Source organism: Mustela erminea, chromosome 15 (genome assembly GCF_009829155.1).
Source record: "Mustela erminea isolate mMusErm1 chromosome 15, mMusErm1.Pri, whole genome shotgun sequence".
Taxonomy (NCBI): domain Eukaryota; kingdom Metazoa; phylum Chordata; class Mammalia; order Carnivora; family Mustelidae; genus Mustela; species Mustela erminea.
The window spans coordinates 837,973-863,525 of NC_045628.1; the positions used below are offsets into that span (position 1 = coordinate 837,973).

Genomic DNA, 25,553 nt, shown 5'->3' on the forward strand with positions numbered 1-25,553 from the left:
CTCCCGGGACAGCCACGCTCCGGGGTCAGCCATGCTCCCGGGACAGCCACGCTCCCGGGACAGCCACGCTCCCGGGTCAGCCACGCTCCCGGGACAGCCACGTTCTGGGGTCAGCCACGCTCCGGGGTCAGCCACGCTCCTGGGACAGCCACGCTCCCGGGACAGCCACGCTCCGGGGTCAGCCACGCTCCCGGGGCAGCCACGCTGTCTTCCTTGCTGCCGGAGCAGGCCCCTGTGCCGAGGCAACCACATCTCCTCGTCCCTGGTCCCACTGACGGATGAGTTCGTTCTAGCTTGGGGCCGTCTGAGTAAAGCTGCTGCCTTCCTCTCACACTCTGTGTGTAGGGTGAGCCGGCCTACAGGCTCCCGGGGGCGCCTCTGCCGGTCCCCCACGCAGGCTCACCTCCAGGACACAGAGCAGCTCCTCCACGTAGACCCGCTCTGTATCCAAGAGCTCGTTCATCACATGCCTGTGGCCAGAGATGTGTTAGAGCTGGAAGGGCACAGAGAGCAGCCCCAGGGCGGGATGCATGGGGAAGAGGAGGGCTCAGGACAGAAGCAGCACCGGCCCGGGGTGCGGGCGGCGGAGCTGGGGGCGGGTCAGGGCGGTGAGCACGGCGGCACATCTGTCTCCGGTGAACCACACGGTCTCGCCACTGGGGGCTTGAATGGGGGTGGGGAGGGCACCAGCCATTTCAATCACCAAAATTCTGCCTAAGGAACCAGGGACAAAAGGCTCTTCTTGGGAAAACCAGCTCTGTCTTGGCTTTGGACGTGGTCTCACCAGACAGACAGACCCACGCATGCCCACATGTGCTTTGTGACACCCACGTTGGGGTGGACGTGTACAGACCCCACCCCCTCGGGCCTGTTGATGTTCAGATGCCCCGGGGCCAGAGGCTGAGGTCCGAGAGGCTCGCGCGTGCCGTCCCCGGACCGGACACTCACCTCCGCAAGATGGCCAGGCCCTCCTCCTCATCCCCCGTCGAGCTGCTCCGGCCTGGCCGGCTCTCGCTCATCTCGCTCTGGGGAGAGAACCACACGTGCTGCCTCCAGTGTCCAGACACGAGAGGGTGCGGCCCTACGCCCTGACTTCAAGGAGCCCACCCTCACTTCCGCTGGGTAGGGAGCCGCGGTCCCACGGCAGGGACGGTCCCACGGCAGGGACGGTCCCACGGCACGGGCCGGGCCAGGGAGCCCGGGGGCGGGACTAGACCAGAAGGAGAGCCACCATGGGAGAGCGGCCTGGACAGTGGCCTCACCTTGGCCCTCCTGTAGGGCCCTCTCCGGAGCCCGCTGCTCTCAGAACTGTTCTCAGAGCCCCTCCGGCTGCCTGGTTTGGGAAGAAAGGAGGAAGGAAGGTGTCGCTTCGTGTCTTCCTGCAGGGGAGAGGCCGCACCCGCGAGCTGGGAGCGCCTGGCACTGTTGCAGAAACAGGAGCGAGCCCCGGTCGCCCCACAGGAGGGGCGCGGAAGCCGAGGAGACGCGGAGCAGAGGGAGGCAGCTGGCAGACCGGGGAGGGAACATGGAGTCGAGGCTGTGCACACACGGGACCTGGACCCCCCTGGGCCAGGGGCACCGTCTCCTCCGATGGGACTCGCACACATTGGAGGCGGTGGGCGGGAGTCGGCTCTCCGGGGTCTCACCACCTTACAGCCTCCTTGTCGAAGCCCCGACGCGGACAGCAGGCAGAGGCTGCCGCAGATAGGGCTCTGGGGAACGGCACGGCCACTCGCTCGGCCTCGGAGGAGACCACGAGGAGTTGGGGCTGTGGGGGGCTTTGGGCCGTGGTCGGAGGACTGTTCCGGCACCAGCACCGAGGACAGACAGGCTGAGACGGACGAGTCCAGAAAGAGCCCCGTGACGGCTAGCAGACGGCACACACTGGGCGCGTGCCAATAACACTTTATTCACAAGGGCCCGCCACGGCCCGGAAGGACAGTGGCAGCACACACCTGGAGAGGGGCAGGGTGATTTCGTGAGCGCCTCTGGCCGGGGGGCCACGGGCTGCACGGGCCGCATCTGCTTGGCCGCCAGCTTCTTCAGGCTGGCCTGTCTCCGGTGGAACATCTCCTCCATGCCCTCTTGCTTCTGGAAGACCTTCTGCACGTGCTCCTGAAGGGACAGGGTGAACGGAGCTGTGAGTAAGAGACGCCACCAGTGTCAGAAGCAGGCCCTCCTCTGCGCCTGGGACACAGCACCACAGCTGCCACACAGCAATCCTGCGCTCGGGCGCTTGCTGCGGCTGGGGGACGCGGGACGGCGTGGACGTGGACGGCGGACTTGGGGTGAGAGTCCACGGGAAGGGAGGGACATGAGGCCGCCGCGGGTCTGCGGACAGCGGGCCGGGTGGGAGTGGGGCCCTGGGTCAGTGCGACATGTGGCAGGGCCCACAGTGGCTGCTCCGACAAGAACGCGGTCCTTGCAGGGAAGGACCTGGAGGCAGGAAGACCGCCCTGGAGGAGCCGCTGCAGGAAGAGAAACTGAGCCGCACGACTGTCCAGGACACTCTGAGAGGTCATGGCAGGATTCTTGTGCACACCCCGAGTGACTCCCCACTGTCGGCACAGGCCCGGCTCTGCTCACCATCAGGTCTTTCGTGAGGATGGATTCGTAGTCCTGGTAAATTTTACTGAGCTCCTGGATCTTATTCTCTGCGCCAGTTTCCAGAAATTTCTCGATTTCCTGCAGGGCCGCCTCGGCGCCATCCTGGGACTGGCACTTGTCCACTGGCTGCGAGGCCAGCAGGTAGATGCCCTGGTCGCACCATTTCATGGACTGGACACGCCGAGCGTGGCCGAGGGAGAGAAGGCACCATCAGAGGCCGTGTCCTGGCGGGTCGGGAGGCGCGCTCTGCCTGGCCTCCTCCCGGCCATCCTGCCCCCCACCCCGATCTGGGACTGTGCGGCGTGCCAACCCACAAGGGGCCCGGGCGGAACTCGTTCCCACAGAGGCCGTGCAGGAAATTAGCCACACGCTGGCTTGGAAGAACCAACCGTCAGTGGGGGCAGGGAATTCTAGAGAATAGGCCACAGGGACTGTGGTTGGCGGGGACTGTGGTCCATGGGGAAGGACCCAGCCACGCGGGGACTGTGGTCGGTGGGGGTCGGTGGGGGACTGTGGTCTGCGGGGATGGAGCCTGCCACGTGGGGTGGTGGCGGGGGTCTCACCGCTTCCAGGAGGTGGTGCAGCTCCAAGGACTTGCTGAGTAACTCCCTCCGCCGCTCCACCTCGGCCACGACCTGCTCACACAGGTGCTGGAGCTCGTGGCACTTGGGGCGGATGGAGTCCACGGCATAGTGCTTGCTGTCGATGAGCTGCTCGCCTTCCAGGGACAGGCCGCGGGCGCGCTCCACGGAGGCCTGCGGACAACCGCCCGGATGTGTGGCTCAGGGTCGGTCGGGGAAAGCGCACAGCTTTCTGGGAGGGTCAGCAGGGCTGGGGGTGGGGGGTGACAGTGGGAGGAGTCTGGGGGGGTTGAGAGTGGGAGGGGTCGGTGGGGTCGGGCAGAGGCTGTGCTGCCCTTCCTCGGCTCTGGGACGTCCCCCATCGGACATGAGAGAGCCCCCTGCCCCCCCCCCCGCCCAAGTGATAGCCCGGTGCCCTGAACAGCCCCCAACTGCTGCGGCCCACACCCGCCCCACGTGCTCACGCTCGACTTGTCCTCGAAGCTGGCGAGGTCCTTCAGGAGGTGCTCTGCGTGTGCCCGGCTGTTGCCCACGTCGGTGAAGGTTGCTATCTTCTGGGCCAGTGCATCTAAGGAGGCTTTGACCTGAGACACGGAAGGGGCGGGAGGCCCGGGCCCAGGTCAGGCATGGACGGAGGAGAGAGGAGCCAGGCCCTCCTCGGGAAGCGGGGCAGACGGACACACGCTCAGAAGTCACAGCCTACGGGGCAGCTCTCCCGTGGGTGAGAACAACGCTCTTCCTCTGAGCCCGGGAGCAAGGCACGATGTCCGCTGTCACCGTTTAGCCAGAGCAGGACGGCCGTGCCCACACGGAGAAGCGGAGTCGCCAGCGACCAGACGACGGACAGGCAGGAGAGGGAGAACCAAGCTGTCCCTGTTTGCACAACACCTAATCGTCTATGCAGAAAATCCCCCAAACTCTGCCGGACTAACAGAATATGAGTGAGTTCAGCAAGGTGTCAGGGGATAAACGCACGAAAATCAGTTATATTTCTCCGTACAGAAAAGTACACAAACACCAGAACTAAAACCACCATCTACAGTTGCTCAAAAACGAACGACTCGGGTATAAAATCAAGCCAAACCCCCACGGAGCTGGTCTGAAAAGTGCCGAGCGGAAGCGAGGAGCCTCGGAGCACCCGGGGGACGGACGCGGTCGGCGGCAGGGCCGATGTGGCAAACACGGCGGCAGACCCCAGCAGCAGACGGAACACCGTTCCTCTCAAACCCAGCGGAACGCCGCAGATCTAGAAAGACTGAAAACGTGTGCGGAAAAGCAGAGGAACCGGAGGAACGAACACGATTTGGGGCACGAGAGGCAGGGAAGGAAAGGCTCACCTGACCGCGAGTCCCGTGCACGGCCCGGACCGCAAGACGGCGTCGCTGGACGCACGGCCCGGACCGCGGGACGGCGACGCTGGACGCACGGCCCGGACCGCGGGACGGCGACGCTGGACGCACGGCCCGGACCGCGGGACGGCGACGCTGGACGCACGGCCCGGACCGCGGGACGGCGTCGCTGGACGCACGGCCCGGACCGCGGGACGGCGACGCTGGACGCACGGCCCGGACCGCGGGACGGCGACGCTGGACGCACGGCCCGGACCGCGGGACGGCGTCGCTGGACGCACGGCCCGGACCGCGGGACGGCGACGCTGGACGCACGGCCCGGACCGCGGGACGGCGACGCTGGACGCACGGCCCGGACCGCGGGACGGCGTCGCTGGACGCACGGCCCGGACCGCGGGACGGCGTCGCTGGACGCACGGCCCGGACCGCGGGACGGCGTCGCTGGACGCACGGCCCGGACCGCGGGACGGCGTCGCTGGACGCACGGCCCGGACCGCGGGACGGCGTCGCTGGACGCACGGCCCGGACCGCGGGACGGCGTCGCTGGACGCACGGCCCGGACCGCGGGACGGCGTCGCAGGACGCACGGCCCGGACCGCGAGACGGCGTCACTGGACGCATGGGCCCGAACGGATCCCCCTCCCCAGTTCTTGACGGAAGGGGAAGCAGGCGGCCTTTTGATAAATGCTGCCAGACGCCCAGAGCAAAAAACCGGCCGTGCCCTGACTCTCGCCCCACGTGTGAGTTAACTCAGACGGATCGTGGGCTGAATCGAAGTCGAAGATGTCACAGAGGAAAAGCACCAGAGAACATACTCGGGACCGAGGTTTTAGGATCGATGCCAGAAGTATGACCCTTCACAGAAAAACCGACACAGTGGACTTTATCAAAACGACAAGCTTTGCATCGGAAAGCCCGTCCGAGGATGGAGACGCAGACCGGCTCAGGAGCAGCCGCTCCGGCCTCACACCTGAGCAGGACTAGGAGCCAAATCCCAGCAGTAAAACACCCAAACCCAAACCCAAACCAAGATGATCTAGTCGGAAAATGGGCAGCAACAGGAGGAGAGGCTTTTCCCCGAGATGGACCGTGGACTGGGGGCCGGGAAGGCGGCTCCTTGTCACCGGCCGCAGGGGGACGCTCAGCAGAGCCACCGCGGGACGGGGGCGTCGGCAGCAGTGAGGGCGCCGAGAAGCCGCGCCCCTCCCGCCTGCCGCCGGGCGCACGAGGCGGGCGCTCCGGGAACTGGTCGCAGCTTCTCAGCCAAACGTGCGGCCACCACGACCTGCGGTCCGGGGCCCAACCTCAGAGAAACGACAACTATGTTCACACAAAAGCCGGACGTGACGCTGACGACAGCTTTTCCACCACAGCCAAATCCTGGAAACGGCCCAGATGCTCCTCAACAGGGGAAGGGTAAGCCGTGGCTCCCCCGCACCCCGGGACCCTGAGTACCCAGCGGCAACGAGAGTGAACTTGCAACACCTGCACTGACCCTGCACAGAGCCACGCCCAGAGGGCTCCTCACTTCTAGAACATTCCTGGAGTGCCGGCATAGGGAGCCAGAGTAGACCAGGGGCTGCCCGGGCTTCGGGAGGAGGTGGGAGGCGAGGGGTGGGGCTCCAAAGGGGGACGAGGGTTGGGGAGGGGGAGGGGGAGGGGTGGGTGGCGTGGGGGGAGGCGTGTCTACAGTAGGGAGCCCGGGTCTGCGCGGGGACGGGATATTCCGTGTGCCGACCGCGTCAGCGTCAGCTCCGGGACCCTGAGCTCGTCTGGGGGGGCGCGTCTCTGTGGGAAGCCGCCCGAGGGTCCGAAGGGTCTGGCTGGGTCACTTCACAACCACACACGAGTCCGCCGCTGGGGTTTTGTCGTGAGTCTCGCGAGCCTTCCTCAACCCCCGGAAGGAGGCGACGCAGGACTCGCCTCTGCGGGTCGCACGGGCTGGCTGCGGTCACCTCTGCCCAGCCAGCGCTCCCGCACGCGTGTGCTACCGAACCAATCCCGTGTTCCTCGAAAGGTGCTTTGAGGACTCTGGGGACATCGGGACGCGTGGTCCGCTCACCTGGCCTCGGCCATGGTTTTGCGGCTGTGTCACACCGCACCGGGGTCCTTGTTTCTCGCGCACTTGGGAGTCCCCCCACCTTGACCAGAGGGACGAGGAGAAAGGTCGTTATGTGGCAGGACGAGGACGCGCGGACGGCTCGGCACGCTCCCGTAAATAATGATCAACCGCTTCGGCAGAGTCCCATCCAGACGGACACCATGGCTGGCCTTATGCCCGTGCATCACCCACATGTGTCACCCTCACGTCACCTGTGTGTCACCAAGTGTCACCCCCACGTCACCCCGTCACCCCTGCGTCACCCCAGTGCGTCACCCCCACAGCCCCTGTGCTGTGGAGCCAGCCCGACTGTGGCTCTCGGTTCTGGGGTCCTGGGGCCGTGCCGGCGCGCAGCAGGCGCAGGACACTGGCTGAGGGAGCGCACAGACGGCTCCGGGACCGTCCACCGGGAGCGCGGAGCCCAGCGCACGCCGACCGCAGACAGCGGCGCCTGCTGGGGAAGCGGCTCCCGGCCACACGCGTCGGGGTCTGGTCCCGCCAGGTCTCGCGGCTCGTGTGGCGCGCAGAGACCGCCGACTGCCACGGTCGCCTGGGCAGCTGGGCCGCCACGGCCGGTGGATCCGGGCCCCTCGCCCGTTGCCCGCGCTCGGCCACTCACCTCACGGAAATCCTGCTCGAACTGCCGCAGCTGCAGGCACTGCCGGAGCTTCTGCTCGTGCTTCGCCCAGAACTCATCGAAAGCGGCCTCGGTCTCGGTCAGCTGGTCCAGGAGCCTGGGTGCCAGAGAGGCCGTATCGGTGCACTGACCTGGGCATGCGTCCGTGCCTGCCCCCCCCCGCCTCCCCTCTACGCACTGCACGCGGGACTCGCGGGGACGACCTGGCCGGGGCCTGGTGGAAGGGCCCCCCGCAGAGCTGCTGCCCCCGCACTTCACGCCCAGGGGCCGCCCGAAATCCCCCCAGGGTCCGCAGCAAAGGGCTGGGCAGAGCGGGCGGCGGTTTGGGCCTCCGTCTGCTGATGTCCGCTGGAGGTGAAGGGGGCAGCGAGCCGACATCCCCTGACCCCGCGCCTTCCTTCTCTGGGGTCTGGACGGAGAGCGTGTCAGCGGAAGGACGCGCTCACCTCTGCACAGTGGTCTGGTTGTCTAGCTGGTCCTGGTTCAGGCTCTGCTCCCCACACTTGCCCAGAGGCTCCCTGATGTTCTCCAGAAGGCTCCGCCCCTCATCCAGTGCCAGCTTCATGTCCTCCTGCAGGGACAGCACAGCACCCGGCACCGGGCTCACTCCCATGTCTCCCATAGAGCTGCCGAAGGACGGCAGGTGTCCAGAGACTCCTCTGGCTGTGGCCAGGGCACAGCGAGGGCTACAGGTCACCTGGGGGCAGCGGGAGGAGGGAAGAGACCAGCAGGAAACCGGACCTCTGCGTTCCTGCTTCCGTGGCGTCCTCACCGCCAGAAGCGAGGGGAGTGCGGGCTCCTGGGGGTGGGGCCAGCCCTGACCCAGAGCCACGGCCGGCCCAGCTCAGGCTCCTTGGGTGCCGTCCCCCAGATCAGCCCGCTGTCCCCCACCTGCTGTCTGGGAGGTGTGGGCAGACACCCGGCCTTGCTTGTGTTAATCAGCAGCAGAAGCTCATGGCCAGCGGCCCGGCCGTCTAGACAGCAAAGGAGCCACTCAGAGAGAGGCTAGCAGCTTCCAGCTGCTCTCAGACCCCACCCGCTCAGGCCGCATGCAGGAGAGGGCACTTTCAGTCCTCGGAGAGCTCGCTGTGCCTTCGACGTGGCCGCAGGCCGGTCTTGCCCGAGGCACAGGGCCCCTCCCCTCCCCCATCTCCCACCGAAGCCACACGTACCTTCGCTTTGTCCTTCTTCTCTGTGTGTGCGCAGAGCACCGAGTTCGTGGACGGCACGTCGTTGGGCAGCTCCGTCTCGGCCAGCTCGGTGCCGAAGGACTGCAGCATCTGAGCCGTCTGCTTTACCATGAGGGCGAAACCTTCGATCGCCTTGGGAAGAGGGGGAACCATCACCGAGCTGTGCACCGCGCACCCTCCTGCTGCTCGGAAAGCCGGTGTCCGGTGCGGAGCCCGTGGGGGGCGTCCTGGGGCAGAGGTGGGGCCCCAGCCAGCCTGACCCGCATCAGCAGAGGGGCTCCTGAGGCCCCGACTTGTCCAGAAACCTACCGGGCTCTGTCTACACGGGTCCTCCTCAGCTAGAGTCCTTCTACGCTCCGTCTCCCCCCACCCCAGGGGCTGTCCTTTCTGTCCGGTCTCCGAGCCCAGAGGAATCCCCTCCCAAACTCATTACTCATGTTGCTGCTTTAGATGACTGAGGTCCACTGAGACCATCTCCTCATTCTTGGGGAACACAACTGAGGTTACTAGGAACACGTCTTTGGAAACAGCAGCATCGTCATGCAAAATCTCTCCAGCCGCTCAGGTCGGGATCAGGGAGATGCACAGCCCACCCTGCATGCGGGCGGCCAGGGGACTCACTGTGCGGTGACACAGCCACCTGGTGTGGCAGTAATCCAGGGTCCCGCCCAGGTCCTCGGTTAGCTGGGACTTGTCGATGTAACTGTGTAATTCGGGTACTGAGCTCAGCATTATGACCTGGAGGACAGAAGCCGCCCCCATGAGGAGACCACCCAGCAGATGCGGAGAACGATGCTCTCCCGCTGGTCACTAGCCGCAGCCGCGTGGACAGGAGGCATCTGGCTTTGGGCCCGGGCTTAACTCCTGCTCTACCCCTCCCGGGCTGGCCGACCAGCTCTCAGGGCCTCAGCATGCACTGGGCTGAGACGACTGAAGTCAGCATCGAAGGCAGGCATTCGAGCCCCAACAAGAGCTGGGCTCACAGCCGACACTGGGTGTCCCGCAGGTGTTATCAGCTCCCTGGGGGGCTCCTGGCAGTAACTGAGCGGGACTCCGCTTCAAAAGGACATCGGTTTGTCCCTATGCCCACAGAAACCCAGTGGGGTCACCGCAGGCATGCCAGAGTCTGGGCTGTGCCCTTCCGTGGGACCCAGGATGCTCTCCCCACAGACTTGTCTCTCGCTTGCCCTTTCTGGGACGTTCTGTTCATGAGTTCTGGATCAAGGCACAGCCGTCGCTTCGTAAGCTGTGGGACAGATGCTAGCAGACATGTCCTGAGAGGGTTAGTCCAAATGGCTGCATTCACCATCTTGGGTGTCAGTTTAAAGCTTGGGTCTTGCCCAGGAGGTTCTGTCCCCAAAGGATGCGTGACAACGTCTGGAGATGTTTCTAATCGTCACGGTGTGGGGTGTCGCTGAATCCCACCCCCCGGGATAGCCCCATCACAGAGGGAAATGCAGTCCGGACTGTCCACGGTGCCGCGATCCTGCGAGTCACGACCTTCAGGCAGAAGTGGCTGAAACGTCCCTGAGGTGGCCGGGGTCTCAGCAGAGAAGACTCCGCCCCTCCAACAGCAAAGCCTGGCCGCCTTCCCTGTGACCACATGACCAGAGCCTGGCCACCTTCCCTGTGACTCCCGTGTCCCAGCTGAGCCCTGCACACGCTTTGCGTACATTTATGTGGCGGAGAGGAGGTAGGGCCGTTTCTCTTAACGTTTTCTGTCCGGTCTGAGGTCAGCACGCAGCACCCAGACCGGACATTTTGCGAAAATGATCACATTTTAGCAGTGGTGGTCACGAGAGGATGTTTTCTACTTTTCAAGGGTTATCGAAAATGGATCGGCTGAAGGCCCTGGCGGTGATTTCAGTGAAAGCTTGTCTTGGGAACTCACTGATTTGGACCAGTTGTGCCCTTTGCAGGGGAGACCACAGCCCTTGGGATGGGCCCCCTATGCTGTCCTTGGGTGTCTGCGTCAAGGCCTGCTGCAGCCAGGTGCGCTCGCCCTGAGTAGGGAAAGGCTGGACACACGGGGGTCACGAGGCTGGAGGAGACCGCGCACGGGTGGCTTTCGGGCTGGGCCACTACCGTCCGGCGGTGTCTCCATGGCTTTGTCTTGGCCCGTCCCCAGGAAACGGGCCATCAGAAGTGAAGGCATCCAGTGCTTCAAACCAGGAGTGCACCGGTGTCCCCAAGACCCCCAGCCTGCGGTTTAGGGCTGCTGAGGGCAACTCGTCCATGAGCCCGTGATGCCTCCCTCAGGGCCCCTGACTCTGACCGCACAGAGTGCCCACCAGCCGGCACACGGAGGAAGAGGCAGCACAGGCCTCACGGACAACCACCGCCACGGGACGTGTAGGCCGGCAAACACGATCTGGTACGTACTGTCGGGAGCTTACGAGGCCTGGGCTGGCCTTGTACGTTCTCGTCCTCTGCACCAGAGAACAAGTGATTTCCTGGAGGACACATGCACCAGGGCCCCTGCCCCATGCTGCCCCCGGAGGAGCCGGCGAGACTGAGCAGGGGTCACGGGAAACCGGCTTCCTGCGGGCACCCAGGTAAGGGACCCTATGCGGTCTTCTGTTCTCAAGGACGGGGGCGGAGGCATGCAGCGCCCTTTCTGGGGCTGCCCGTGCCGGGGGCCACCCACCCCGCTGCTGGCTCCCTCGCTGGCCCCCATTGCCCTGGCCCCCGCCTTGTCCCCGGCACCGGCAGAGCCTGTCCGTTCCTCACTAGGAGGCTGACGATGGCTCTCAGCCCACTGGCCTCTCTTTTTCTTCATCCCGACCCTCGCCGGTAAGAATGTTCCAGACTTGTGGCTCTCGGCACCTGCACCGCACAGCGACCCGTCCAAGGCACAGTGGGGACGCGCGGCCCGGGGAGTGGCAGGGACGGAAGGCCTGTGTGCACAGACCAGCTCTTCCCGCCAGAGCCACGTGGTATGCGCGGCTGCCCCGGGAGCTTCGTTCTTGCGCGTGGCCCAGAGCACGGTGACGCCCCCTCGGTCCGCCTGCCGCACGGACACGGGACACACTTACCGGCACCTTCATGTTGAAGTCATCTCTGTTGAATTTGAGCGCCAGGTCCGAGAGGGTCCTTTGGAGCAACCCCGTGGGCCGCAGAACCAGCACAAGCCGGAGGTTTGCCGGGAAGGACGCCTGCAGGGAGAGAGCAGGGCCGTGGGAGGGCCGTGGGCCGGCGTGTGGCGGGGCATGGAACCCCGCGCCGGCCGCGGGCCGCATGGTCCGCACGGGGGGACTTGCGGAAGCGGCCGCTGAGCCCGGGATCTGGACACACGGCCCCTCTGAAAAGGCGGGAGAAGGCCAGGCTGCCGGCGAACACCCCGACGTTAGCCCCTCGGAGTCTGAAGCGCATCACACTTGCTCCAGGCCGAACGGCGTCCCTCAGAGTCACATGTCAAGTGTCTTGGGACGTGACTTTCAGAGACAAGGTCTTTCCAGAGCTGACCAGGTTTGCATGAGGTCATTACCGCGGTCCCTGAGCCAATGTGCCTGGTCCTTATGGAAGGGAGACCCTCGGGCACGGACACACGGAGACGCTTTGTGAAGACGGCAGAACACATCTGCCAGGCGAGGAGCCCCAGAGGTCACCAGGAGCCTCCACAAGCTGGGGCAGGGACCGTGTCCCACTCGTGGTCCCAGGACCAAGCTGCCGGCACCTACACCTCAGACCTCCGGCTCCAGACCGTGGGGCAGTGACTCTGCCGCTCCCAGCCCCCCAGTCTGGGGGCGCTTTGCAATGACAGCCGCAGGGAACCAAAACACTTGTCAAGTGAACAGGAAGCCATAGAGACCCGCAGATGGGTCGTAAAACAAAGACAGGTTAGCTCACACGCCTCTAGATAGAGTCACCCCAGTACACTCGCAGACCAGCCCTGCCTGCAAGGGGCGTGACCTCGGGCAAGTGCCCGGCCTCCCTGTGCCTGTTTCCCCGTCTGGAACACGCAGCGTTCCGTGCTTACACGGAGCCTCAGAAACGAGGTGTGACGGTTAGTAAAAGCCCATTCCAGGCGCCGATTGCTCCCAGACGCTGATTTCCAGGGAGACCCCGTCACTGAAGGCAGAGGTTCTGAAGGAACGAGTCGGGTTTCCGCGCGGCTGTGCCGAAGCACCCGGAACATGACGTACAGCAGAGAACGGCACAGCCTGAGATGAGCAAAGCCCGCGGGGTGGCCTGGAGACCCTGCTGTGTGTCCCGGCGTCCTCACGGTCCACCCGCCGACGGACGCTCGGGCTGCCGCCATACCCCAGGCCCCTCCCATCCACCTGCTCTCAGTAGGGCCGGCAGACGCGAGCCCCGGCGCTAGGAGCCAGCAAGGAGCTGCCCGGCCCTTCTCCCCGTGACCCTCCCCATCCCGGCAGGCGTCCTCGGAGACACAGAGGCACCCGTCCCGGCAGCAGGACCTTGACAACACGTGTGCCCTGAGCCACCTTCCTCCCTGGCCGCCGTCACTGCCTGGGTGTGGGCTGCCACTGAGCCGGTGACAGCCCTGGTCAGGCCTCAGACCTGGGCCCCCCCCCAAGTGTCTGATCCAGTGGGTGTCACAGGGGCTGGAGCTCCTGAGAGAAGCCAGTGCCTTAGGAGCAGGGACCCCGGGACAGCTCAGCTCCTGGCCCACAGGCTTAGGGGTCCCCCAGGTCAGCTGGTGGAGGGGTCCTGGTCTCTCCCTCAAAACCCCACAGCCAGATCTGCACTGAGCGGGTCTCTGGGGCCTCTGAGGCTGGGCCTGATCCCTGTGCGACAGCAAATCCCCGGAGCAGAAGAAAAGCCCGAGAAGCCCTGACCGAGGTCTGGACCCGTGGGCGTCGGCATGACCCAGGCTGGTGCCTTCGCCGGTGCCTAGAATGGCTGGTGGTCGGCCCTGACCCTGGGCTCTCCTGGTCGCCCCTTCCTCTGGGGCCCCGCGGCCAGTTCCAAAGCCAGTGACTCTCCCTCTGGCTCCTGCCCTGGGCTCCCCACTCTTCCCCGGGCAGGCTCCACTCCCTGCCCCACACCGCCCTGAGCCCATTCCCCACGGAAGGGCCACGGGACCCCGTGAGGAGTCAGCCGTGTCACGACACCCTCTGAGCAAACCCTCCAGAGACGTCCCCACCCTGCAAACAGACCCGAGTCCAGACCCCGCCTGCGGCAGTCTCCCCAGCCTCAGCCCTGCCCAGCGCCCCTGGGGCCCGAGGGCTTCACTCCACGAGGAAACGTACCGGCCCCCACCTCTCTTCAGGTTCGCCCCCAAACACTCAGGTTGCCCAAACACGCATCTCCCAGCCCTGATTCTCCGCTGTGCATGCCCCTGACCCAAGGCCACCGATGACCGGTGACCGTCCCGGGGTTCCCAGCCCCGCCCGGCCACCACCCGTGGGCCACAGGGCCCTCCACGCCTTCCCTCACAGCTCTTTGCCCCCTGCCCACCTGCACACCAGGCCCCCACATTTGGGCGGGCTCCTACACCTCCTTGTTGGGGTTTGAACTGCCACCCGCTTACTGCTGACCCCGGGCTATGTCTCCATCCCTGTGTGCTGGGCTTCTAGCGGGAGGCCCCCCCTACCTGTGGGCACCGCCCTCCCCCGGGCCCTAGGGCGCCGCTCACACTTGGTCATCCGCGCCTCGGGGTGGGAGGAAGCTCACACCCTCCCCAGGGTCCCCGACGTGTCTATGCGGCCCTGGGGACAAGACGTGGGCAGCGGGGCGCTGAGCCGTGTGCCAGCATGGCCGGACACATTGGGACACATCCACCCGCTGGCCCGCATCGGGCCTGGGGCACCCCAAGGTATGCCCCAGCAAACCATGCCAGGTGCCCACGGTGAGGCGCCCATCCTGGGTCCCGTTCACGTGCACGGCCCCATGCCGTTCGGCTCCTTTGAGCAGAAAGGAAACGACTCGGAGGAACAGAGGTGAAGGTTGGAGGCCCCGCGGGCAGATTCGGGGTCACCTTCGAAGGGAGGGATGCACCAAGCTGTCACCGGTGTCTGCGACGCTTGCCACCACCATTTCAGGAAAACCCCTTATGAAAGTCTCCCTCAGGAGGTGACAAGCGTCATCTTTTCTAAATTTCAGTATCATTTTTATCACCCTCGTTTGGTCCTCTTGGCAGGTGTGCTGGACAGGAGTTTGGACTTAAAGAGGAAGCAGAGTCCGTCTCCCCGAGATTTTAGGAAGGTGAGCTCCACGGGCGGCGGGGGCCACACGCTGCAGGGGTGGGAAACATGCCCTCCTCCGCCTGCTGTCTGCTCTGGTCTTTCCGATTCTTCCCCTTCCCGAATCTTCCATGGACGGCGTAGCTCTAAGACTCTGGCCGTGTGAGAAGGCGCTAGGAATCCACACACACATCTGAACACCACGACCAGGAACCAGACTTGGGCTGGAATCAGCCGTGTGCACTAGAGCTGGGAGATGCCAGCATTAGGGTTTCACTGCGCAAGCAGGTAACTGGAAGGGGCTTTGGGATGACGGCCGCGGAATTCCTCGGGGATCCCAGGAGGGTCGCAGCAGGCTCTGTGAGGTCAGAGGACGTCGTCTCCTTTCCGACTCAGGGACGCACACAGTGTGATGGTCACAAAGGTCATGTGGAGACAGAAAGTGAGTGGTTTCTGGGTAAACACCCTCGAGGCTCCTATGCGTCCAGTGTCACCTCCACCGGGAGGCCCTCCTGGGGCTCACGCTGTTCCTGTTTTCACCGCCATCGGTGCTCAGCACTTTGGGCTCAGACTCCAGCAAGTGGCACCTGCTAGGAACTCACCAGTTTGTTCAGTGCAAGACTGTACTTCGCCGTATGGAACCCACACACAGCACGCTCTAGCTCTTCCGCACACACGGACGGCCCTGGCTTTCCAGGTGGAAACCACAGTCCCGCGCCACGCAGACTTAAAGCGCCTTCTGCCAGAGCCGCCTTCAGCTGCGTGCTCTGGGACACGCGCGAGCTTGAATCCGGCCCCTCACCGTGGAAACACGCACACTCCGTCATGTGTCCCCAGAGGCTCACACCCATGTGTCCTGCAGGGGCTAACATGGGAAACGGAGCCCCAGAGGAGCACGTCCGGGTATTTTCCAGAAGACACCTCATCTGTGGCCAGTGCAGACCGTCAGGCTGGGTCCCCGTCTGCCCCTTTGTCCTCCAGCTGCGACCACGACCGTGACAGGCGAGCGTGCCCATCGCCCCCGGCAGCCCCGGAGAGCTGACACAGGAGACCCGGCAGGCCTGCTTTGGGGGACCCTGGACTCGGGTTCCTTATTTGTCTGTCTCAAGCCAAGCTGAAGGCTTCCGGACAGAAACAGCTCCTCCTGACGGGGAAGGCCTTGCTCAGGAGCCGGCGCACACGGTGGCTAAAAACAGCCCCAGATTCCAGCCTTATGGACGTACGGTATCGCACTCGGGCAGCCAGACCCATCTGGACTGTGCCACCGGCTGGCGGCAAACTGTGGCCAGGCGCTCAGGGACTGTCCATGGGCCAGAGCTGGCACCGCAGCAGAAACCCTCTCAGGGGCCCCGACCGGGCTGCTGCGGGGAGATGCCTCCCCAGAGCGTCCCTGGTCAGGGAGCACAGGCCACCGAAGCCGCGGTCTGGTGCACAGCCGCAGAGGACGGCATCACTGGGTCCATTCCGTCCCCAGCCCGTTCTCCTGCACGGGGACGAGCGTGCCAGCTCTGCCTCCCCCGGCCTGTCCCACCGCACAGCTGCGGTGGAGGTCTCAGCACACACGCCCCGGGCTCAGGGATGGCCGTCACACCCAGGGCAAGGGGACCTGGCTCACAGCCTCCTGACCGCCCCACAGGACGGCTCGGCACTGCCTCGGGCACCCCGCGTGTCTGCAGCTCAGCTCAGGACCCGCAGCCCGGCAACGGTCGGTGGTCTGCATCCCACTGGGCCGCACACTTCTTGTGTCCTCCACGCTCTGTTCTCCGGTGCCCAGTGCCCGCGCAGCCCCAGGCACGGAGCAGAGGCTCCACAAACGTGCTCACCGCACGTGCAGGTTTTGGGCAGTGGCGACGCAGTAAATTCATACAATAAAAAGAACTGGAGTGAATGCGAAATCCTGACGAGTCTGGAGATCATGCCCACTGCTGGGTCTCCCAAGCCAGTACTGGGAGCCCCGAGGCCTACTGGGAAAAAGAGACTCTAAAAGCTTTGGTTTAAATTGTGTACAAATTTGTGAAAACGTTAAAACTCAAACATCAACTTTTCAGTTTTTTCACAAAACAAAGGTTTCCAGATGGGCCGGCCTGCCTGGGAACCCACCTGGCGGTGCCGTCACGACACAGGGACCCAGGCTGGGCCGTGGCGAGAAGAGGGCGCGGCTCGACGGCGGGGGTGCTCGCGGGCCACTGCAGGTCTTAAAAATAACTTCTCTCTTTCTTAAGAAACTGTCCTGTATTTGTGCCCACCCAGGCGCAACCGACGGCCTCGAGAGACACTCACGGACACCCCGTCTCACCCGGGGCCTGCGCTGGGCGCCTGCCGCGGGAAGATGGGCCAGACGCCAGGAACCTGTGCCGTGCGGGCTGGAGTGGCCGTCCTTCCAGAGCGGGAGGCTGCGTGGGGCGCGGCGCGTGGGGAGGCGCAGAGCGGGAGGAGCCACGGGCAGAGGCTGTTCCGTGCCGGGACGAGGGCCCTCCGGGGACAGACGTGCGTGCGGGGGAGGAGACACCTGTAACCAGCACAGAGGACGTGCCCGGGACGTGCCACGTGACACCACGCACAAGCCCGTCTAGAGTTTAGAACAAGGAGACGTGGACACGTTGGCTGTTAACAGCTGATGGCATTTCCAAGTGCTTCGTGGGCCTCACCGGATTTTAAAGGGAGAGCTAATTTCATAACGAGTCTACTTCTTCTGAAGCATTTCTAAGTGTTTGATTTGTTTCGGATAAATGATGGCACAGGACACGCGTGTGGGGGTGAGGATGGGCAGAGGGACGCACACTGGGTGGGACCCGGGAGCCCAGGGACATGCTCGCACCGAAGCTGTGCACAGGACAGACAGCGGACTCCGAGCCTCCAACGCTGCGGTGCTGGACAGCGAGGCATCCGTGCAGGAGGGAGTGGTTCATCTGTCGCACCCGGAGCCGCAGCACAGCCGCCTCTTGGGTCAGAACCAAAGGTGGGGTGTGTGTGTGTGTGTGTGTGTGCGCGTGCGAACACAGACCCAGAGCAAGAGGTTAGGGGGATTTCCCTCCATTGGGTTGGGTGTTTAAGACGTGCGTGGGAGCAGCGGAGCTGTCCGGGCCAGCGACCGCGGCCACGGCTGCTCCTGGTTCCCTGGCAGCCGTGAGCGAGTGTGGGTGGCGGGCTCCATGTGGAGCTCGTGGGCAGGGCAGAGCTGCCGACTTAACCCTTCCCCCCCCGGATCGTCACCGCAGGCTCAAAGCAGCGAGCATGGAACCACCGAGAGCCACCCTTCTGAGCGTGGAAGGCGGCCACGGGGTCGCTGGCTGCAGGCCCGGGTACCAGGGAGGGTCAAGGTGTCTGGGTTGCTGAAAAACTAAAGGGTGAACACGCCTTATGGAAAGGAAAATGTCCGTTAGGGAAAGCCCCTTAGCACAACTGCAAACTCGTCGCCGGAAGATTCTCTGGACGACACAGGACGTGCCGCTCATTCAGGACCTTGTGTCCCCTGAAGAGCGAACACACGCCCTCAGCGTCGCCCCGACCCAATGGTCAGAACAAACCAGCTGCTGGAACGGCTTCTAAATGATAAGGAGCCCGCTCCGAGCGGACGCGTTTGAGAATACACACACGCACACTCATGTGCACACACACGACACACAAGCGCACACACACGCTCCAGTGAGTCTGGCAGCCTGGGGGGCCGCGGGGGCCGCCACACCCCACAGTCGGGCCAGCAGAGCGCAAGCCGTCACCAGGCAGACGGGCGGCTAGGGCAGAAGCAGTGCCGTCACCCAGCCCAGGGGACGAGCAGAGGCAGGTGTCACAGAGCCCAGGCGCCCACACTTACTGCTATCCGCAGGATCGACGCCTTCACGGACGTCCATTTGTCCTGCCTTCGGTCTATGACCAGGATGAATCCGACGCCAGCGTCCTGCAAGCTGAAACAGGGACAGAGAAGCGCGTCAGCACGAGCAGACGCACGGCGTGTGCGCAAGCTCTGAGGAGACCTCACACGCCGGGAAGCCCGGGGCGGCGTCCGCCCTGCACGGTGAGAGGCGTGCCAAGTCGGCATCTGAGCAGACGGCTGCGTTTCCATGCGCCTCGTCCGGGCAACGTGCAGAGCGAGCTCTTATCGAAAGACGGACAGACCCCGCTGTGTGCTGCCTACACTCCCAGCCCCACGCCGGCCGTCTCGCGGCGCAAAGACCCTGGCAGACCCCCCTTGCTGGGGCCGCGACTCCTTCTGTTCCACCCCAACAGCCAATCATGATCCTTTGCGAGCTGACCAGCCGGCTGCGCCCTCCAAAACAAGTGTTAGGCTCTGACACCACATCGGTCCTGGCATCTGAGGTCCCTGCATGTGTCCACGTTATAAAATGTGGCATTGCTTGATGGCATTGCTACACTCTGGGGAGAAGATCCCCGAGGCGTCCACAGGCTCACAAGCGTCTGTCAGCAGTGGGAGGCAAGAAGTGGCTCCCTGTGGCGACGGCGCCTGTGGCGGAGAGAGCGCCCAGTGGCCGCAGAATGACAGGTCCGACCTCAGCCCAGCACACGCCCGAGTCGCCATGGGACCAGGGAGGTCCGTTCCGTCGGACAACCCCACAGCCCGGCCAATCGTGTGCGCCGGCTGCGGCCGCTGCCAGGTGACCCTGCCACGTGAAGAAGGACACGAGGCACTGACACGAGCTGCTCATCTCCAAGTCTGCGACCGTCTGTGCGAAGCCGCTCTGGGCGTCAGCGACAATCAGGACGACACGGAGCAGGTGTCAGTGCTGCGGCTGGAAGGCTGGGCGGCTGCACGTCTTACGTAACAAAGCCAGGGCTGTCCACGTGTCCTTCCTGCTCCGCTTTCAGGGGGCGACGGCCATGCGCAGAGCAGGGGTGCGGCCGGCTGCGTGCGCTCCCCACTCCGGGGAGGAGGAGCTCCACCTGCTCCTGCGTTCTGGCTCAGTCGCGGCCCCGGCCTTCGGGGGCTGCAGGCCCAGGCGTCTGCTTTCGTCCAGAGTAGCCCTTCTGTGTGGACACGGGCCCCCCGTGCAGCCCCGCGTGCACCCCGGTCAGAGCCTCGAACGCGCTCCACACCGGGCCCCCCGGCGCTGCCGTGGAAGAGGGTTGGCTCTTCGGCTGGGAAGGTCTGTTTGTCGCTTGAGCGTCGGTGCCGGCAGCGGGGTCCACGGCAGCCACACGCCCCACACGCTGCCTGCAGCCGGCCGGGCGGAGGCTGGGCGGGCCAGCGAGGGGAACCCGGTTCCCGCACTCTGTCCTGGGTACTCTGTCCTGGGCTGGCCGCGGGAGCCCGGGGAGCCACGGCAGGGAGGAGAGGAGACAGCTTCTCCGGGCAGCTCTGTCCACAGCAGGGGCTCTGCCGAGACTGTCCGCGCAGCCACGCAGCCACACAGCCCCCTTGGAGGGGGTCGCACAGCCTCTCAAGCCCTGAGCAGATGGTCACTGGGCTCTCGGCCTTCCTGATGCGGAGAGAACGGAGGCCCCGGAGACGCTCGTTTCTGCCGCACACACCACCAACCACCGGACCAGGAGCGCACGCCCCATTCTCCAGGAGAGGCACTGCCAAGGGGGCCAGGGCTCTGGGAGCTCCTCGAGGCACACGGATCATCTCAATTTCCCTCAAAAACGGGCACCCAAACGCTGTCGGCCTCTTGGGGCTGCTGTGAGGGCGAATGGGTCATTCCTGAAACCCATCAAGGGCTTGGTCACTGGATTTTCACTCTCACTGCCTGACCCCACGTGTCCCCTCTGCAGAGAAGAAGGCGCAGCTCTGTGTCTCCCCTTCTCGCTGAAATGTCCCCTGGAGGGGCTCCTGTTGTCCACGACGGGTAGGTTCCCTCACCATCTACCTCAGACGTGGGAACCCCACGCCTCGTTGGAACTTCTGAACCCAGAACATTCTCTCCTGTGGCCCAAACGCACCCATTTCTGCCGCAAAGCCCACACACTGGGCCCCACACTGAGCCCCACACTGAGCCCAAGGCCCTCAGCACAGTGTTGGCATTTATGCAAATGCACAGCCACAGGCAGGGCCAGGGGTGCTGGCCACGGGCAGGGCGGGCCCCAGGGCCTCAGCCCGTCTCCCCACATCCCTCCCACACAGCCAGCACTGTCATCTGAAGACGAGCGTCACACACAGGCATTGATCAGAAAACGGCTAAACGCCTGCCAGCAGCCCAAATTAAAACAAATTAATAAAATCACAAGGGAAATACAAGGAGGGAGGGGCGCCTGGGTGGCTCAGTCGGGTGAGCCTCCAACTCTCGGTTTCGGCTCAGGTCTTGATATCAGGTTTGTGAGTTCAGGCCTGCACTGGGCTCTATGCTGAGTGTGGAGTTTGCTTAAAAAACATGTATGTGTGTGTGTGTGTATCTATTCTAGATATGTAATCAGTATTTATATTGTATTTGTGTGTATATACACACGCACAGAGAAATTGCACATTAACTTATCCCGAACGCCAGATCTACTTTTAACGCTCGTGACGGCCCCACGAGGAGGGACCGCTACCTCTCCAACCCAGGGTCGAGAAATGGAGGCTCAGAGAGGTTCAGTCACTTGCCCAAGGTCTCATAGCAGATGAGCACAGACGGGCTAAACCCCAGGCTCTGACTCTGGGTGCTCTCAGTTCCCCGTAAGCTGTCTCCCGGGCCAAGTCCATCCCCTGGAACAGAGCAGCCCCTTCCCACCCCTCCCGCCCCGGACGGCCCCCTACATGGGCCCAGGCAGGAGCCCTCCTCGAGGTCTCGGCACCGCTCCCGGGTGTCAGGGATGTGCTGAGGGAGCGCTGACCCCAGAGGCAGACGCTGAGGCTGCCCACACGCCGGACCCAGCTTGGGGCCGGGACACCCCTCCTGCACACCCTTCCCCTCTGCCACCACCCTGGGGACTCTGGCCCACAGCAACACAGACTTCGGAAGCTGAGGCATCTTCAGGGCGTGGATACTTTCTAGCTTCCCACACACCACACAGCTGCTGTTCCCGAGCAAAGCCGTGCAGTCCGTGCCACCAACAGCTGGGGACAGTAGCACTGACCGCACCTCCCAGAGGAGGGTCCCGCTGTGTCCCCCAGGGGAAAGGACTCAGGGGAGCCCTGCTTCCGGCCCCCAGCCATGGGCCTCTGAGCTCATACATCCAGGGGACAGGGCAAGTCATGCTACCGTCCCTGAGAAGCCGCCGCCCCCAGGGAACCCAGTGATCCAGGCTTGGGCTGGTGGTGTGGACGGGGTTGGCAGTGGGAGAGGCCGGCAGCCACACTGAAGCCTCCGGTACGCAGGACACACACGGCCCGGCAGACGGACGGACGGCCGCCTCAGACCCTGCCTTGGCTGGTGAGGAGGGGCCTCTGGCCAGCCGCCTAGCTGCCGCGTGAGGCTGACATAAACTCTGTTTCCGGGTCCACCACACCAGTGCCCTCCCTAACACCTGGGTGGCCTTGGTGGCCCAGACCCACAGCCCTGCCGTGTGGGTGCCCCCTCCCCATCCCTGGGCAGGAGCACGGAGCAGCCTGAGAACAGTCTGGAAGCAAGGGCTGGGCGGCCCCCTGACAGTGAGGTCTGTGGTCAGCTGCACCCCTATGCCCGTCCCTGGCCAAGCTGCATTTTGTTCCCAGGCCCGGCAGGGGGGTGGGGGACCCGCTTGTTTACACCAGCTGGCCACAGCCCCGGCTGGAGTCGCAGGCAGAAACCAGGCTTACAGGGCGAGAACACGTCGGCAGAGGGTGGCCGTGTTGGGGACAGCAGAGGAACGCAGCCAGCACACCACTGCGGACCAGAGCACGTGGCTTCTCCCACGGCAGCGTGCACATGGGACTCCCAGGGCTGGGTAACGCGCAGACCCAGACTCTGAGGCCCCAGCGGGCCACCTGTCTGAGGCGCTCCTAGATGCCACTGCCGCCGGTCCAGGACAACACGGCCCGTCCCGCAGACAAGCCCTGAGGGCTTCCTGTGAGGCAGAGGCCATCCCAGACCCAAGCTTCTGTCTCAGGAAAGCCCAGAGAAGGACGCTGGGAGGTGGGGGCAGGGGGTAGCAGCTGCTACCTGAGGCCTGGGCGGGGCCAGCAGGCAAGTGAGGCAGACAGAGGGGGTGGGGGGCAGCCGAGAATCAGCTGTCCCAGACTCATGATGGGGGGACACTGGGGTGCAGCGGAGTGGAGGGGCTCAAGGACACGGCAGAGCGGTGTCGGGGGGGGTCATGCTGTCGGGAGGAGGGTAGAGGTGAGCCCTCGGGGCGCAGTGGCAGGGGTGCACACTGTGGCCGTCTGGAGGAGACGCCCTTAGGAAGAAGTCTTGGGGAAGCAGGACAGCACTGCCTCTCCAGGTTCGAGACAGCAGGGGTGGGGGGCACGGCCTCCAGGAGCAGCAGAGGGGCTGCGTGGGGTCCCCATCGGCGCATCCCCCCCGACCCCCCGCCGGGCCCTTCCTTTAGGTGGCCTGCACAGGGCGGCCGGGCTCTCGGAAGACAAGTCCCAGAGCAGCTTGTGACCAGGCTGGCCACACGCATGGTTTGGGGCACGCGGGGTGCCCATCACAAGAACCCACAAGAAGCCACCGCAGGACCAAGAATGCACGCTGACCAATGGTGCCCTCCTGTGGCCGGAAGTGAGTGCTGCCCGCGACCCGGGTGGTCCCAGGCTGCCCCGCCGGGAACGCGGGGGACAGGACCACTTCACAGGCCGCGCTTCTTTCTCCTGTGGGAACGGCCAGGGGTCCCAGCTGCCTCCCGGGGATAGGGTTTGGGAATCCTCCGTGCCAGCTCTCCGAGGGGCCAGGGCAGGCTTCTGAAAGCTGGGGTGACGGGCCGCTCGTAAGACAGTCCTGCTTCACGGCGGAGCCGTCAATGCTGGGGCCCTGTCTCCCCATGGGCTCGGTCCGGATTTCCAAGCACTGGAGGGAGCGGAGCTGAAGCCGTCCCCGGAATCCCGGGAGGCTACGGGCCGCACCTGCTTCCCGAGCCCCGGCCCCGCTGGGAGAGCCCTCACCGGCCAGAGCATCACCTGAGGGCGCTTGGCCCGGTTCTTTGAAGTTAGCGGCTGTGGAGGGACGGTGGGCTTGGTCCACTCGGCCTCTTTTTCTGGGCGGACAAGAGGCCCCTCGGGAAAACCGCCCGTATCAAGCTGATGGTTACGGACAAACCCTGCGCTTACCCTCTACCTTCCTTTTAAATTGGCAATCAAAGACCCCAAAGATCGGGGCAGGCTCAGAGGTGAGCCTTGCTGGGGCTCCATTGCTGCTGGAAAATACCAAGAAAGACTCCTATGACCCAAGCCACCTCTGTCCTTGTGTGTGCGAGGGACAACGTTTGGCCACATACCGTCGGTGGTGGCTGTGTGGACCCTTCGCCACCCAAAGTCCTGGAAGTCCTCTAGAGCCTCACCCACTGAACCACCCATCTCCTGCCGTGCCCGGCCCCCAACCTGGCCGTCAGCACAGGGCATGAACAGCTAGACACAGGGTGGGGTCCTCCAGCCCACCGAGGGTGGTGTCCCTGTGCTCCTGCGCCCAGTGCCCAGGACCCGAGGGTCCGCTGACCTGCGCCAGTCCCCCGCTCGTCAGGGATCGCTCCCCGATCCTATCCCGATGCCATGTCCGCACTCACCACCACTCACCGCCCTTCCCCAGCCCCGCCAACTTGCAGCTTTCTTTCCACCAGCAGCAAAACGGTCTCCTTAATTGTGGCTACAAATCCCTTTAAAGAAGTTAAACTTGGTTCCTATTGTCTCCCAAAGACTGACTAGGCAGATGGACACGGCCCGTGTCTATAAAACAGAGCTCGGACCCACGACCTGCAGCGACCAGCCCAGAAAACCAGCCCATCACATCGGCCACAGCCGAAACCGCCGGGCTGCCGCCAAGAAGTCACCGCTGCGGGAAGGTGACTGCAGTCTCCAGCAGCAATCCTGGAAGCCAGACACCGCCCCCCCTCTCCTGCCCGCCCCTGGGCCACCTGCCCCTGCTGGCTGGGATGTGACCTGTCACGGCCACTTCCCCAGCTCTCGTCCTGTGGCCAGGGACCAACCAGAGAAAGCCCAAGGCGCCTCCCTGACCCTGGAGGACGAGGGTCCCACACTGCTCAGTCAGTCTGCATCTGCGATCGATGTTTTCTGGAGTGTGAACACGTACGGGTTCCGGTGAGCCTGGAAGACTCGAGGTCGGCTGCGCGGACAGTGAAGGTGAAAGGTTAAGGGGCGACAGCAGCCGGCGGGGGTTCCGAGCCCCCACAGCTCCTGCTCGGCCCGGGGGCTCAGGCCCTGTGGCTGGAGGACAATGAACAGGTGCCTCTAGGGCGTGAAGGGACCACGGGTACCCGGGATACCTCAGCAGCATCAGGCCTGTGGTGACAGCATCTCCGAGCAGCCCCCAGGAGGCCGGCTCAAGCTGGCATGGGGACCGCAGGAGACACGGCCGGGGCGGTGGGCAGGCCCCTGGCAGGAGGCAGTCACAGGCCGTTGCGTGTCCCAGACCGTCCCCAGCCTGGGGCAGGACGGCTGTCAGGTGCAGCACGGCCTTCTGTGGCAGGGCCCCGGGGTCCCTGAGGGCTGGGTCACCCTGGGGGGCAGGCCGGTGTCTGGGGGTGAGCGGCGCTGTGGAAGCCCGGCCTCAGGCACGAGCCACCCCTCCCAGGGCCCGGGACCGCGGCAAGGCCTCTCTGTCCCTCTCTCCCTCTGTCCCTCGCCCACGGTCAGACCGCGGTCTGCAGCCTGTCTTCTTTTGTAAGGAAATGTGGGTGTCTTTGTTCTTGGAACTCACGGGCCCAGGTCTGAACCGAGAACGTGGACCATCCCCCGAGCTCTCCATCCGGGACTCCTGGGCTGTTTCTTCTCTCTTCTTAGGAGTCCGAAACCCTCCCGTTACGGTACCGTTTCTGTGACGTGTTTACCTAACACCGGTCAGGGTTTTATCCAGTGGAAACAGTTAAAAAACCCCTCCGAGCTCCTTTTAAAATCTCTCCCGCCCATGGTAAC

At 64.6% G+C, this 25,553-nt stretch overlaps 2 protein-coding genes across 16 annotated transcripts in view; both read right to left on the minus strand.

The window, feature by feature from the left end:
• The window catches only part of MCF2L (MCF.2 cell line derived transforming sequence like), a 129,614-nt gene that overhangs the window by 14,754 nt on the left and 89,307 nt on the right, over window positions 1-25,553 (minus strand). For 14 of the 15 annotated variants that reach the window (XM_032314210.1, XM_032314217.1, XM_032314224.1 and 11 more), the window contains 13 exons: window positions 18,429-18,519; window positions 11,501-11,620; window positions 9,087-9,203; window positions 8,448-8,597; window positions 7,722-7,846; window positions 7,258-7,372; window positions 3,653-3,772; window positions 3,171-3,362; window positions 2,587-2,778; window positions 1,956-2,115; window positions 1,263-1,333; window positions 949-1,025; window positions 404-470 (listed from right to left, as the gene is read on the minus strand). In XM_032314210.1, coding sequence (XP_032170101.1) covers window positions 404-470; window positions 949-1,025; window positions 1,263-1,333; window positions 1,956-2,115; window positions 2,587-2,778; window positions 3,171-3,362; window positions 3,653-3,772; window positions 7,258-7,372; window positions 7,722-7,846; window positions 8,448-8,597; window positions 9,087-9,203; window positions 11,501-11,620; window positions 18,429-18,519 — 1,597 coding nt within the window. The remainder of the gene's footprint in view (window positions 1-403; window positions 471-948; window positions 1,026-1,262; window positions 1,334-1,955; window positions 2,116-2,586; window positions 2,779-3,170; window positions 3,363-3,652; window positions 3,773-7,257; window positions 7,373-7,721; window positions 7,847-8,447; window positions 8,598-9,086; window positions 9,204-11,500; window positions 11,621-18,428; window positions 18,520-25,553) is intronic. The other variant, XM_032314223.1, reaches the window with a different exon arrangement.
• On the minus strand, window positions 11,627-24,646 carry LOC116573891. The gene is made up of 2 exons (XM_032314274.1): window positions 24,636-24,646; window positions 11,627-15,989 (listed from the first exon to the last, which is right to left on the minus strand). Exon 2 carries the CDS (start codon window positions 13,489-13,491, stop codon window positions 12,331-12,333), a length of 1,161 nt encoding a protein of 386 aa, XP_032170165.1. The 5' UTR covers window positions 13,492-15,989; window positions 24,636-24,646; the 3' UTR covers window positions 11,627-12,330.

Coding starts and splice junctions, on each gene's coding strand:
- LOC116573891 (XM_032314274.1), bottom strand. CDS start 13,491: ATGGGCTCAGGGCGGTGTGGGGCAGGGAGTGGAGCCTGCCCGGGGAAG.